Source organism: Nelumbo nucifera, chromosome 1, assembly GCF_055504915.1.
Source record: "Nelumbo nucifera cultivar China Antique chromosome 1, China Antique-T2T, whole genome shotgun sequence".
In the NCBI taxonomy this organism is placed as follows: domain Eukaryota; kingdom Viridiplantae; phylum Streptophyta; class Magnoliopsida; order Proteales; family Nelumbonaceae; genus Nelumbo; species Nelumbo nucifera.
Genome location: NC_142649.1, coordinates 196,450,269 through 196,465,881, shown reverse-complemented (window position 1 = coordinate 196,465,881; position 15,613 = coordinate 196,450,269). Strand labels below are relative to the sequence as shown.

Here is a 15,613-nt window from a genome sequence, read left to right as displayed (position 1 = left end):
TATAAAAATATAATTATAATACTAAGCATTATTTGAAATCTGTTGTAAGTTACATTAATAATTCATAAAGAATGAAATTTCTCTTTCGGAGAGAATTTTATTTATGTTACAGGTCAATACTACTCGACGCACCATGAAAATAGGCCGCAGAAGTTCTTTTCTAATTGCTTCTGTGGTGAGACTTCTCACTTATTGTAATTGGCTGAATTTCCACGCTACGTTAGAGCAATTCAAAGGCCGGAAGTGAAAGGAACGTTGGTGGCTGGTAGCCATGCACCGCCAACGATGAAGCTTCCTACGGTGAACTTGGATGCTTCGGTTACACTGGTGATGACATGATAGCCACCCCATTTCACTCGGTTCGCCGTCGACGAACCGGGCCCTGTGTTCTGATATTCTCCATAGTACAATGTACTGAGAGCAAAGCTTCCACTCCACGGCAACCAACCGGCCGGCTGAATCAAGCTATCGAGGAACGTCTTGAGGACGACGGTTCGAGAATATTGCCTCCATGGCCTTCCAAGGTATGTCTTGACGGAGCTCTGAACTGGCTTTAGGTCCGAAGCGGCTGTTATTCTAGAGTTGTGTATCACGATTCCTGTGTTCTGGTTGGGATCACTCCGACCTTGGGCTGTCACAGTAACGATGCTGTTCTTGGGCTTCCTAGCAAACATGTTACAGTTCTGGAAGACAACAGCTGCATTCCCAAATATGAAATCAACGGTACCATATATATCGCATTCTCTGTAAAATTGTCTGTTAGAGTGGACATAGAGAGTGTCTTGATATCCTTCGAAACCGCATCGGTAGAAAACGGAGAGATCAGACCCCGAGCGGAGCGCCACCGCTTGGCCGTTTGCTGGTCCAGCACTGTTCCGGAATGTGATGTCACGGGCAATGAATCCATCCCCCAGCACAGCTGAAATTCAAAAAATATAGATATCTTTTAATTTGAAATTTTCATTTCTAATGCAGTTTGAGCTACTGTAGCGTCGGCAATGTGTGGGGTCGAGTTGGTTTGATACTTTGATAAATATCAAACCTAAACCCTCTAAGTATACCTAAATTTGTCAACCCAAACCGAGAAAAAAAAAAAAAAAAACTTATCTCGTTATTTATTACAAGACAGCCAGACATATGTCCATTATATTGTAGAAAGAGGAAAGTCTTGGATTTTAATTTCATCCATGGTTGGGTTCAGTACTGCCCAACTCAGATTTCAGACAAAATGTTACTATAACAAGGTTATGTAGATTGTTGGTTACATGGGTGGATTAGAACAGGTTAATCTTATAGAGATAGAAAAGAATAATACCCAAGTCATCAATGAGAAATTTTATAAGGTTGGTTTTGGCTTTTAAAAGCCTGATGATGAATTGATGAGGGGCCAAACATCATTAAAAATTGTTTTTTTTTGTGTGAAAGGATATGAAAGCAGCTGGCAGTCGTTTTAGCATTTTAGAGGAATCTCAACAACTTTGAGGTATCACGTTAATGCTATCATAGCATTCCCGAAAAGGCAGAAGCCCATCTTCAGCTTTACTGGAAAAAAGAAACTCCTTTGTCGATATCTGGATCGATAAGCCTTACCCGGTATTCATTATCAGAATGTCCGATAACAAACCAGCTTCTCAAACATGAAAAATGGTAAAGACCCATCGAAGAAGCGCACCTTAAGCCCCGAACGCAGCCTAAAAATGTCTTAAAGGCCGCTCAATAAGGACCCTTTGTCTATTGCTCCAAATGACAAACGTCCTTAATTGATGATCGTGTCAATAAGAACAAAGATCACTGAGTTACTTAGGTATATAATATAATAACTTCACCAAGAAGCGACCTATATATATGTTGAAGCTTTCAGTCTAAGCAATGCAATATTGATGGGTAAAGTAAACTAAACATACAACCACAGAGAGAGAGAGAGAGAGAGAGAGAGTTTTGTGAAGCTTACCAACGGTAGCAGAGTTGAAGGTGGTGGAGCCTCCTCCGACGCTCTTGCTTCCGGTGATTACAGTCTTTCCTATGCCATCGCCAATAAGCATAATATTGTTGAGCTTGTTTCCTATCTGCAGGTTCTCCTTGTAGGTCCCCGCCTTGACATAAATCACAAATCTGCCGCTCCTCTTTTGCTTTGACGCAGCACTAATTGCCTCGTTAACTGTCTTAAAGTTGCCCGACCCATCTTGCGCCACCACAAGGTTTGCCTGCGACGTCGGAGAAGACGTCTGCAAGAGCTTTCGGTCCCCGGGTTTCACCCAGCTAGGGAACCCTTCTGTATATGCTTGTGGACTAGGTGGAGGTTTGTTAATTGCAAGGCTATTGCTAATTAACTTGGATACATTGTTGGACATAAGAGGCAAGACGTAGTCTGTGACACCAAGCTCCATGAAACCATTGCGGCACGTCTCAAGGTTGGTGAGGGCGGTGCTAAGCCATGTTTGGAAATCAACATCAGTGCAACTGGCACTGGGGTTGACAGTGCGGTTCAGTCGAATGATGGTGTTCTCGTAGAGCTCAAGACAATCGACCCATGCGGCCTTCTCCTGGTGATTCCGGCACTTGGGCCCAAGCATCATATTGTTGTTTTCTGCCCGAAGGGCTCGATCCAAAGCAATCTGCATTGACAATCTATTGAAGTCGGAATGACGTTTTAGTCCGGAAGAACGAGGGTTGTGACTCATATAGAAATCACAAGGTTGGGGGTAAGGTGTTTGGCTGCACCACAACTTTACGTTGGGGGGAATGTGATCAGAGTATCCTGGAGACAAAAGGAAGGAAATAAATACAAGTGTTAGAATAAGAGGGAGCGCCATGGCCGGAAACTCTTCTCTTCTCTGTTTTGGGTGGATACTGAATGTGGGGTGTGTCAGTGTGAGGATCAGCTAGGCTTTTGGCTGGGTTAATTTACATGGAGACTCGATGGACTCTTTTTATAGAGAAGAGAAGATACCAAATAGTAATAGTACAGATGAACAAGCCGAGAGCCGACACTTTCCTTTTCTTTCTTTCTTAATTTCCGTTTTTTTATTTTTAACTAGAGTCTAGAGCACAAAGAATGGGATGTTAGAGTAAGGAATAACAATAGAAAATATGGAATGATGAAGCAAAGAGTATAAATATGTGGGAGCTTAGACATATATAATTTTGTTAAAGCGAGTTTCCATTCCATTATTTGACTTTTCTTATTTGTTGACTTGGACAGAGGTGAACCAACGTCCCTGCCCTTTTATCCTTACTATGAGCCCCCAAATAATAACTCCCCAAGATAGTTATCAAGTGTATATGTCCCACCTCCACTAATCTCTCACGCCATGCATGTGCATGGCTGACGTGTAGTGTTCATATTGGTTAACCAGCCCCTGTATAACACAATAAACCACCCACATCCACTCTCCCATTTTATTATTTCATATCACCATTGACCAACTTGTCACAGTTGATGATTTCTATATCCAGTGATTATTATATATAATAGGCTCATTTATTAGGGCATTCCTAGTCCTCATATATATCGAAATTGAAACATTTGTATGGTTTGCAACCGCTTTACTTAATCAACCTTCCATCAAAAGAGTTTTAAACAATTTCTAACGGACAGGGCATAAAATCGATCAAGTAAAGCAGTTGCAAGTCATGGGCATGGTCGGACCAAGGTTTTTAAAACTAACCCGGAGAAGGAATTAGTCGGCCCATTTTGATAAAAAATAAAAAACAATCCAAACTATTCAAACGGTTTACTAACTAAAATCAATAATTTACCGACTACAATCAACGCTTTTTGACAAAAAATCAATTTTAAGACCAATTTTCGGTTTTTCCAATCCAATCCAGTTCTGAAAACCATGGGTCGCACCAACGCCCATCTGTTTAACGAGGACTCCAAACTGTAAAAATTTTAATTAACAAGAATGGCAAGTAGTTTAGAGAAAATAAAAAGTATAACCTCCCTATATATCGGTCAACATCAGGTTGTTGACGTGATATTTAATCAAAGAGCAATAGACCATTAACACTTACATGTGAGTCTGTGACCCACCGATTTTGACAACAAGCACCACTTGTATAATTGATATCCCCCCCCCCCCCTCATGTAGTTCGCCCCAAAAATCCAAAGCATGGTACATAATATCCTATCTGCTGATACTCTTCATTGCGTAGCTTCTACGCTACACGCCTAATAAGTTTTATTTGGCGTGGTTTCAGATAAATAATTTGCTAAATTTTGTAATTTAGGATTGGATTTATGAAATTTGTTAGAATTAATTATTCTATTTGGGGTTAGAGTAATATCGAACTTAAAAATATCAATTTTTCAAAAAGTAGAATTTTAAACAACGTTTTTAGTTGATAATACGCTCTTTTCGGTTTAATTGTTCTCATATATAATTCGAGCCGATAATTCACACTCAACTCTGTAATTGTTGTAAATACCTGGACCAGACCAGATCACAGTTTGAACGGACTAGTTCGATCCACATGATAATTGGTCCGTCCGTCATGGTCCCTCCCAGCAAGGGCTTGAAAGGACCAGTTCACACGTGTGTGAATATGAATGAACATTGTAAAATGATGATATTCTATATATTTGCACTGGTTAGGCCACAATTATTAAATCCAAAATATTTTGATAGTTTCATATAATATCAACATATATTTAAAATATATGATAATTTTTCAAATATTCTAACATATTAACACATTAGAAGTAGGAAGTAGTTGCTTAAAAAAGAATCAACACATGTGCTTTTAGAAGTATGGAAAAAATTAAAAATCAAATCCCATAACGTCAAATCCAAATCAGCAGCCCTATGTATATATATATATATATATATAACAAGAAGATCCACATCATCATGCCTCTCCTTGCTCCAATCCCCCTTTATAATTTTCTATTTTTTGAATTTTTTAATTCCACATAATTACCAATTAAACCAATAAAGAAATAACATAGGCTTAATTATTTTTTAATATTTAGTAAATTGGCATCACTTTCCCCCACTTTCTCCTAAAGTGTCTCTATTTTTTATTTATCTCCAAAATTATCTCTAACTCCTATTTATCTCTTAAATTATCTCTAATTTAGTAGAAAGATTCCCTCCTAAACTATCTCTAATTCCTATTTATCCTCTCCCCCACTTTTTATCTACATCTATCTAAAGAAAGTTTTAATTAAAAAAATTCATAATTATTTAAATATTATAACAAAATTATATACTAACATTAAAATATTTATTCAAAACACAAAAATTAATTATAATAGATTTAATAATATTCATATTATTAATAGTTTTATATTTTTGCAAAATTCATCATGAAATTTTGTAGTAACAATATAAATTATAACTTTACAAATTATTCAATAATAAAATTTTAACATTAAAAGCAAAATCTATTTAAATATTTTAATAACTAAATATATTAAATAACAAAAAATTTAAAAAATTTAAATAATTATATAAAAAATATATTTAATGTTACATCATAACATTACAATAAATAAAATTCGAATAATGAAAATTTTTAAATATTTTACATATTATTTAAATATTTAAATAATGAAATATTTAACATGACTAAGTTTTAAATAATTAAAATAACGGAATTATGTAATGAATTTTAAAAACAATCTTAAAACTATAAAATAATCATAATAGATTTCATAATATTAATATTAATAATAATTTAATATTCTACAAAATTAATGATGAATTATATGTAATAATAGTATTAATTAAAATTTTATAGGTTATTAATATTTTCAAAATTTAAATAACAATATTATTTAAATATCTAAATAATATTGTAAATAACTAATTTCACCTTATATCAATTAATAATTATAGAAAATAACTTTCAAAAAAATAATATTTATTAGTAATAATTGTACATTAATAGTGTATATTCATTATATATATATATATATACTAAAATTAATTGTTATTATATTTTTATTTAATATTTATTGTATTTTTTGATAAATATGTTTTCAATAATTATTCGCAAATCTGTTTTTGTTTTGTTATTTAATAGTAAATTGCCAATAATTATAGGAGATTAAACAACTATAATTTAACTTTTGAAATTTAATTTATCATATTTTTTATATTTTTTATAAATTTATTTTTAGTAATTATGCATTTTTTATAATTTATTGATTAATATTTATTAGAGATTAAATTATTATTTGAGACTACACTATTTATTGACTAATTTAATATATTTTCAGTATTTATTGTATTTTTGTAATTATTATATTTTTATTAGATATCTATTGTATTTTCATTATAAATTTATTTTCAATAATTGTGTATTTTTGCTACAAATTTTCTATAATTATTGGAGACTAAACTATTGTTATTTATTAGATATTAGACTATTAATTTATCTGAAATTAGGAGTATTCAAGGATTGGTTTGATTCGGTTGTAGGTTGTTTCGCCAACCAAATCGACCTGGTTAGGTCGGGAGTTTGTCACTAGAAACTGATTGACCATTAAACCCACCAACTTGGGTTGTATCAATTTGGGTCTATTTTTACTTAGTTTGTATGTTCAAAAGATTAAAACTTAAAATTTAAATTCAAGTTTAATAAATTACAGTGTTATTATTAAAAATTAAATTTAAAAAATTAAATTTATGATATTAAACATTTTAGACTAAGAAATATTGGAATTTTTCCACTTTCTCGTATTAAAAAAATTTATATTTAAAATACAAAATATTAATATTTAACTATGGTCAAGTCGGTTCAGTTGTAGTCAGTTTACAAATGACCAAATCAAAACTAACCTAACTTGGTCAATTGAAAAATTGCAAAACCAAAACCGATCAGAAATACTAAAATACTGACCAACTCAAATTGAATTTGATTAAATTAGTTATTAAAAATTAAAATATAAAATAATTATACACTCCTATATATTTCTATTGTTTAATTTTCGCTTAACAAAATCCATACATTACACGAGTCCCCACTGGTTGATATATAAGGCTCGTGTATATAATGTATACAGAACACTCGTGTAATTCATCTGTGATTGATTGTGTAATCCGTTTTACACGCCAATGTTCACAGAGAAAATTCAGAATCTTTATCATTTTGTCGTTGTTTTATTCAGCATTGCATGCCGATGGTTCCATCCATCACAACGTGTTGTTTGGGCTTCAAAGTGAAAAAAAAGAAAAAAGAATGCTAAATTGTGATCCACATTGCATTGCAAACCGAGTATATAAGTAAGGACCCTCCCCAAAATTGAAAAGGACATTACAAAGTGCAAACCAGGTGGCTGTGGTCATGGGTGCAGAGAAAAAAAGGAGAAAGATGGTAAAAATTGAGAAGGACGTTGCAAAGTGCAAACCAGATGACTGTGGGTGGTCATTGGTCATGGGTCCGTATGGGAAAATAAATAATAATACAAATCAATTAATTGCTCGTTGACATCTCCATTTGGATATATGGCTAATGAGTCGGGATATGAATTCTATAATTAAGTCCCCCCTCCGGAACCAATTAATATCTAATGGACATAGCATGCAAACAACCGTGCCCATTTGATTGATTCAACGCAGTCCACAAACTACAGTTTCAGCAGTATTGGACCAGCTTTGGAACAAAAACCGAAACGCCGAATCAAACTGTTGACCTCTGAATTGGATCATTACGTGCGGACTTGTTTACGCTAATTGGTATTTAAAAAGTGAGTTGGTTTGGTGTTGGGCCCTTGGAATTTAAAAAACTCAATCGAAACGCAATAAAGGATTGATTTTCTCGGTTCAACATCAATTAATTAATAAAGCTGTATATATATTAATGACTTAAGAGGATAGCTAGCGTAGAAGTACTTGTGAGTAGAAAGCTTCCCTGCATGTGCTTGCTGACTACAACTGTAATTCTCTTTACAGTTCTCGCATGTAGAAAAAAAAAAAAAAAAGGTAATAGATATGGTAGCTAGCTAACAGCCTAACACCAACCCAAATTAAAGGTCTCTGTTCAACGTCCCTCATCCTGATCTTGTATTGTTTTAATTTTTAGGTTTTATGTTAGGAAGCTTCCCTGCATGTGCTTGCTTGCAGGCACGTCTCATGTACCCAACCGACAGGGTAAAAGATGTGTTATGTGTTATCCCATTTTCATTTCATTGTAATTCTCTTTAATACAACTCTTTCTATTTCATTAATTGAACGACAATTTGCAAGTTCGCCGCATATATGTATGATATGATATCCATGTCTGTTTTTATGAGAACTCGTAAATTCTCTCCATCGCGAATTTGTCATACCCATTCCTTTGTAGTTTGTATTCAGATAGGGTGGTCATGAGCCTATGAGTTATTCGAGCTTGGTTCAGATTAGTTGCTTTGAGACGAATTCGAGTTTGATATATAGGCTCATTTATTAATTGAGTTAAATTCGAGTCCAGTGAAATGATTTTTAATTTTCATTTTTAATAGTAAATAATTTTTTGTCTAAAAAATAATAATTTTATACATATAATTTTTATTTTTCAAAAAAAAAAACTTGACTTATTGTTAAACTCGAATTCAAGCCTCTAACTCGAATCAAACTCAATCTCGAACCTGATACTATTCTTGCAAATCAAACTTGAATAATCAAATATTCGACTTGGCTCAACTTGAATCCATCTTTGATTAAAGAGCAAGCTAAGTGTATATATATATATTTACTGTACGTATCCTCCAACCAATGTGTTTGTACTGACACTGGGGTATGCTATGCAAGTGGAAAACCACGATCTCCAAATCGATTTGCAATAAGAATAATCTGGAGGTTTTAGAATGGCGTATGCGGATTTGATTTCATACACTTATTACATGTGAGAGATCTGAGCCTAGCGATTGGGACGACCGGACGACAGAAAGTGCTGGCCCATTTGCCCTGTTTGGAAAACCGGGCCTACTCTCTCAACAGAATATAAGCCATTACAGCCAAAATTTTTAAATCAGGAAGGAGCTAGAAAACCCAGGAATCTCCACAATTCCATTCATTTTCTCTACCTTTTATTTCAAACCAAACACAGCATTAAAGTATCATTGGGGCACAAATATTAGGTGTAAACAGGAATACTTATTTTTTTCATTAGGAAGAAAACACCCTTCGATTTTCACAAATTATAAGAAAACAAGTCCTCGTTGTTGTTTAGATTTTGCTACTTGGTAAATGTAAACCATTAATTGTGTATGTACCCATACCTCATATAATTATATTGAAACATTGACAATGATTATGATGAAAATAAAGGGATAAAAGACCATCGAAATAACACCCGTGACAAGAAGTGATCAATTGCAAGTTAGAGGGACCAGAAGGCTCAGGTAGATCTGTTCATGAGCTGGGCTTCAGCTTCAGCCCATAAACATTCTATATTGTAGTAAAAGTTCAACCTAAGCCTGGTCCAGGAGTAAAAGTTTTGGGCCTATGGATAACCCAAACATAGGGGTGCAAGTCAGGTAAATTGGGCCAGGTTTAAGTTTATAAACACAGGCCCAATCCTAAGAATTGGGTATAAGGCCTGAGCCCTGTCCAAGCCCAAGGTCAAGCCCGAATGTTCAACTTAGGCCCGGCCTAAACAGAAATTTGATGCACATGGGTTGGGCTTGGGCCCAGTCTAGGCTCAGGTTGGTCAATCAGTCCACAATAAAATTTAATCTATATATGTATGCATGTATACATATATGTATGGTCTATAAAAAAAAATATGCATATATGTACATAGGCGAGTCAGGCTTGGGTTTGTCAATTAACCCACAATAAAATTTAATGTAAATGTATGTATATATGTATGCAGGTATACATAGGTGTATGATTTGTCAAACAAATATGCGTAATGTGTTTCTATTATGCATATATGCATGTACATAGGTGGGTCGGCCTCGAACTACCTAAAGGCTAGGTCCAAATCTAACCTTAAAAATAAAAAATCCCAAACCTTTGAGCCCAAGCTTAGCCTGAGGATTGAAAATCTAAGCCCAACCCATGTAAAATTACAGGCTGAATCAGTCCGGGTTCAGGTTGGACCCACCCAAGTTGCACCCTTACCCAAACATAATTTCGATTTGGGTCTCTAGCCCACTAGCAGTTGAAAAAACATCAATTTGGTCACAACCCATTCGACTTTAGTTATTGACCACTTGACCTGATCAATGGGTCAAAGGTTACAAGTTACAATTTGTATGTAAACTTATGGAGGTCTTAACTTTACAATCAATTATTTGATTAGGGTGGATTTTTATTTTTATTTTTATTTTGGATAGCTTTTCGCAATCTATATGTCTCATGGGACGGAAGGCATCTTGCCCCACTATTTTTACTAATTTTTGGCCTCAAATCTCAATTTCTTAGCTTTCTTTTTATTTATAAGAATTTAAAAATAAGATAAAAATATAAATTAAACCTAATAGATAGATGATGCATCACGATTGGACTCATTTGACCAGGTCGGTTAAGCTGCTAAGATGTGAAACAGAAGGAAATAAAAAATTAACAGTCCAGTCTTCAACCTTTCATCCTTGTGGGTTGGATTTTAAAACATTGGTAGGGATGAGACTTAGATGATGATGATAATGACAAGTTTCAATGAATAAATAAGTAGGAAATAACCCACATTGCAATCCATTATCCAGTTAATTATAGTTGTTGTTCATGAATTCAGATCATAAAACTTTAAGATTGTGTTTGTAATGCAAATAAATTTGTACTGATGCAAAACTATGGCAGTGCAAATGATTTGGGTGTAAATCCTGACTTATTTTTGTTTCAATTTTTAGATTATTTTATTTGATTGCAGTACAAATGAAATAAGTTAAGACATAAAGTAAAATCCAAAATAAAATTAAACAATAATTTGCATTTTTTTATATTTGCACTCCCATATATTTATAGTAGTACAAATTGAATTAAAATGAGAGCTCTACCTAGTATCTCTAGATCGTTGTAAACTGCCAATTTAATTAATTACTCTTCCAATTTTAAGATCATCAATTATAATCAAACGTGCAATTTCAGTTGTTTGGATAATTTGCAATTCATCATTACGCACACTTGCAGGAAACACTAACCCAAACCAAGTTATGAATCCCCTAACCCTAATCCTAACCTATTCAAAAGTTTAAATTGGATTGGGTTCAGTTTGGATTTGGATTGGCCCAAGATCTCTATTTTATTTTTGCCAAATTTACTTATTTACTAGACTCAAGGGTTGAATTAAATTTAGTTTTAGAATTATTATATGTAAAAGGATATAGTTATCACTATTTTTGAAAAGTTTCACCATTTAACTTAAAATTGTTATTGTCATACATATAGATAGATAAATACATATATTTATAGATACATAGTCGCACAAATAATACATCTTACATGCGCATATATATATATAAACTAGGTTTAAGTTAGGTTGGATTAGCCAAAGGCGCCTTGCCACGCTATTTTTGCAAAGAAAATAAATACATTTTTTTACCTCAATTTGTAATTTTTAATATTTTTATACATAAAAAATTAAAAACTGAATTAAAAAGCATAAATTAAATATAAAATAATGCCTATATCATGCCTAAAATATAATTATACACTATCCATTGATAAAATATGTATTTGTACATATATACACTTAAAATATATAAACATTGATGTGACACAGTCTGACCTGTTCAACTCTGGCAATCGAACTGGAGGCCCGCAACCCAGAGGCAAAAATGGTTCAGCCTCTAGGTCAGTTTTTAAAATACTGCTTTAAAATGCAGCACCAATAGTTTTTTTTTTCTTTACCTATGTAAGTATTTCCCAAGAAAGATATATCCGGCTAAATGCATTTGCCCATGTTCTTTTATTTTCCATGTAAATAAGGCAATGACCATTTTAGCCATAAAAATTCATTATTAAAAGGGGCATTTTTGTTTCATTCAAGTGTTGACAACTTCCCCCCAAGTGGGAAAGATATTTACCCACCTTGGATATGGGTATCACTTACCTAGGTAAATGATACATAAAACTTTTCCCGGTCCCCACATAAATCTAAAAAAAGAATACGCGATTTTTTGTTAATGGAAATCAAAATCTTATTGACCAACTTTCCCCCCTCTCAAAATCCAAAAAAAAAGACCCTTGCTACCGAGAATTTGGAATGGTCGCTCGGTTGGATGGCCTAAATGGGATTTTTTTGTTTTCTTTTTATTTGGTAACTGCAATAGACCTCATGTGTACCCTTGTTTTGTCTCACCCCATAATGGCTTAATCTCAGAAAAAAAAAAGGAAAAAAAAAAAGAAGGGTAAATTACAAAGACCCCCCTGTACTTTGTTTTGCAACAAAGACCCCTTGTACTATGACCATGAAACAAAAACCCCCCTTGACCGTTAAGTTAGATGATGGAATGCGTTAAATTATCAAAATACCCTACTAAATTTTTTCTATTTTCTTTTTTTGCCCTTTTTCTCTTAAAACCTATTTAACCTATTGTTTTCCCTTTCTTCTCTTCTTTTCCTCTCCCTCACCGTCCTCTCTTATTCTTTCTCTCTCCCAACTCTCCTAAATGAAAGGATAGAGGAAATCCATTTATCATCTTCCCTTTCTTCTCTTCTCCATTCGAGCCAAGAACACTATGAACATAATGCTCACCAACGTGCTTGACACGGCCGCTGGGAGTCTATTTTACTATCTCTTCAGGTTCGCCTTTGTCTCTAGTTCTCCTTCCAATGGCTTCATCGGCCGTCACTTCTTGGGCATGAAGGTGTTCCCGTCAAATTTGTTCGATTACAGTAACTTCCTGTATTAATGGGCTTTTTCCATCACTACTGCAAGGATCACCAGCAGTTCTATAGCGGAGAGAAACCCAGTTCGTCGCTTACCTCATTTACTCGGTCGGACTGCAGTGACCACGACCTTGGCCAGTTGCATGGCTGCGCTGACCACTCTGTTCGGGAAAAGGTTGATTTCAGGACACTAGAACATTACCGATGTGTGCAATGGATTGCTTGGTGGGTTCACGGCAATCACCTCTGGCTGCTCAGTGGTGGAGCCATGGGCTGCTATCGTCTGCGGTTTCGTTGCCTCCTAGGTCTTGATTGGATGCAACAAGCTTGCTAAGAAGTTCAAATATGATGACCCACTAGAGTCTGCGCAATTGCACGGTGGCTATGGAAGTTGGGGTCTTATATTCACGGGCTTGTTTGCAAGGGGCATATATGTGCAGGAGGTATACCAGGCCACAAGGAGGCCATATGGTTTGTTCATGGGAGGAGGTGGAAAGCTCTTAGCTGCTCAAATTATCCAGATTTTGACGATTGTTGGGTGGGTGAGTGCCACCATGGGTCCTCTATTTTATGTGTTAAATAAGATGAATTTGCTGAGGATATCGGCTGAGGATGAGATGGCCGGAATGGGTCCTCTGTTTTATACCATGATGAAGATGAACAATCGCAAAAGTAGGGAAGTTTAATGATGAGAAGAACAGAACCAGCTAATGGCACTCCCGCTGCTAATCGAAGTCCATCACAAGCTGTGTGGTCATTTGCCGCTCTCGATGCAAATCCCAACCTCCTGAACCTTCATCGTAACAGTGGGTGAGTGCCACCAAGGGTCCTCTGTTTTATGTGTTAAATAAGATGAATTTGTTGAGGATATCGGCTAAGGATGAGATGGTCGGAATGGATATGACCCGGCATGGTGGCTTTGCATATGTATACCATGATGAAGATGAACAATCGCAGAAGCAGGGAGGTTTAATGATGAGAAGAATAGAACCAGCTAATGGCACTCCCGCTGCTAATCGAAGTCCATCACAAGTTGTGTGATCATCTGCCGCTTTCGGTACAAATCCCAATCTCCAGAACCTTCGTCGTAACAGCTATGGCGCTCCTGGAACGCCCAAAACCTATCATGTTGCAATTTCACGGTGGTGGAAGTTGCCTATCCGGCTGCATTTGAGGATGGGTTGAAAGTTTTGAACTGGTTAGGGAAGTAGGCAAATGGAGAGAGAGAGAGAGAGAGATCTGGATTTGAAGAAAGCAGTAATGGAGAGAGAGATCGAGATTGAATTAAATGGGTTCAATCCCGACACTGTTAAGGGGAAGGGCGAGAAGAGAGATCGGGGGAAAGAGAGGAGAGAGAGAAATGTGAAGGAACGGAAGGGTAGTATCAAAAGGTCGGGGAAGATGAACAATGTTTTTCTCGTCTAATTATTACAAGGGTGGTATGGGGATTAAAATATATTGTAACGACCTTTTTGAATGGAAGGCTAATGAAAGGGGGTCTTTGTCTCACGGTCATAGTACAAGGGGGTCTTTGTCGCAAAACAAAATACATGGGAGTATTTATCACAGACCCCATAGTACAAGGGGGTCTTTATAATTTACCCAAAAAAGAAGGCTTCTGCAGGCTCTTTTGACAGCTGACAGCTCAGGCTGTCAAATGTTGGCAGCCGAAGTTTTCCTTTTATCTTATCTTATGATACATAATGTCATTAACGACGAAGTGAAGGTCATGGCTCTAGATTTGCTACAAAGAGAAAATGTACAATGGGATACAAAATTCAATCATGAGTAAACACATCGGATTCTTGTACATCTGATTACCGCACGCATAGTTTATGTGTTTACTCATGATTGGGTATATTATATAGCAATTGATACATAGCAGCTATTATGTAAACTAGCTGTGTCAACTGCTTTGATCAGGTATCCATCCTTGCGCACTTATAATCCTTGGGTGCTCTTCCCTCCTAATTTTTATTGTTTTTTGTTTAAGCCATAACTTAAGATTTTTTTACATGGCTTAATTTGTTTGACCGTATTTTGGTCGTGCTTATCCATTTGAAGTGGTGCCGACGTGGCCGAAGTGGTAAGATGGTCACAGATGTGGCACGTGGTACTCGGGGCCTGCTCAATCATAACCTGAACAATTTTAACAATTTTTCTTAGATTTTACAACTCTCAAGAACTCTCCAACTTAAAAATTTGCACCCATTAGACTTGAAGCATGAACCATGGTTTTTGAACCACAATTGATCTGGACAGTTGGACCATTTGGCCCAAGAACTGTCCAGGCAACCGATTCAGTTTTACCCCAAACCTGATTCCTGGCCAAAAACTGTTGAATCGGTCAACGACCCATTAACGCGTTTGACTCATTCAACAGTTTTTGCCATTTTTATTTTAATTATTTTTTAATTTTTTTATCAAAATGGCCATTCGTTCAAATTGAACGATGGAACCATCGACTGTAAACCAGTGGTTAGAACGATTCCAATTCTGGGTCGTATTTTAAAACATTGGTATGAATAAACATGGGCTTACACACGGGTTCGGATGTAGTAGGCACGTTAGATAAGCATAATGAGTGAGCACGTAATAGTTGTGTGACACGTCTTAGTTAATGCACCTTTCATCCAAACATTTTTGCTCCATTAGACGGAAATTATCCATTATTTTATTATCTTTGTCAAAATAATTAAAAATAAAAAAAAAAAAGAAAAAAGAAAAATATAAATGAGTCCCAACTCCCAACATGTTTAGGTTTTCCTTTTTCATTATTTTTATTTTTAATTATTTTGACAAAGATAATAAAATAAGGATAATTTTCATCTAATGAAGCGAAAAAGTTT

General features: G+C 35.2%; 1 protein-coding gene and 1 pseudogene across 1 annotated transcript; one reads left to right on the top strand and one right to left on the bottom strand.

The window, feature by feature from the left end:
- Nucleotides 1-3,011, bottom strand: LOC104602278 (pectinesterase 2-like). Its single transcript, XM_010265898.3, has 2 exons — nt 1,952-3,011; nt 1-919 (listed from the first exon to the last, which is right to left on the bottom strand). The coding sequence occupies exons 1-2, from the start codon at nt 2,811-2,813 to the stop codon at nt 231-233; spliced, it is 1,551 nt and encodes a 516-aa protein (XP_010264200.1). The 5' UTR covers nt 2,814-3,011; the 3' UTR covers nt 1-230.
- A 9,602-nt stretch (nt 3,012-12,613) lies between these two features.
- On the top strand, nt 12,614-13,805 carry LOC104602408 (ammonium transporter 1 member 2-like; annotated as a pseudogene).
- Nucleotides 13,806-15,613: the final 1,808 nt, after the last annotated feature.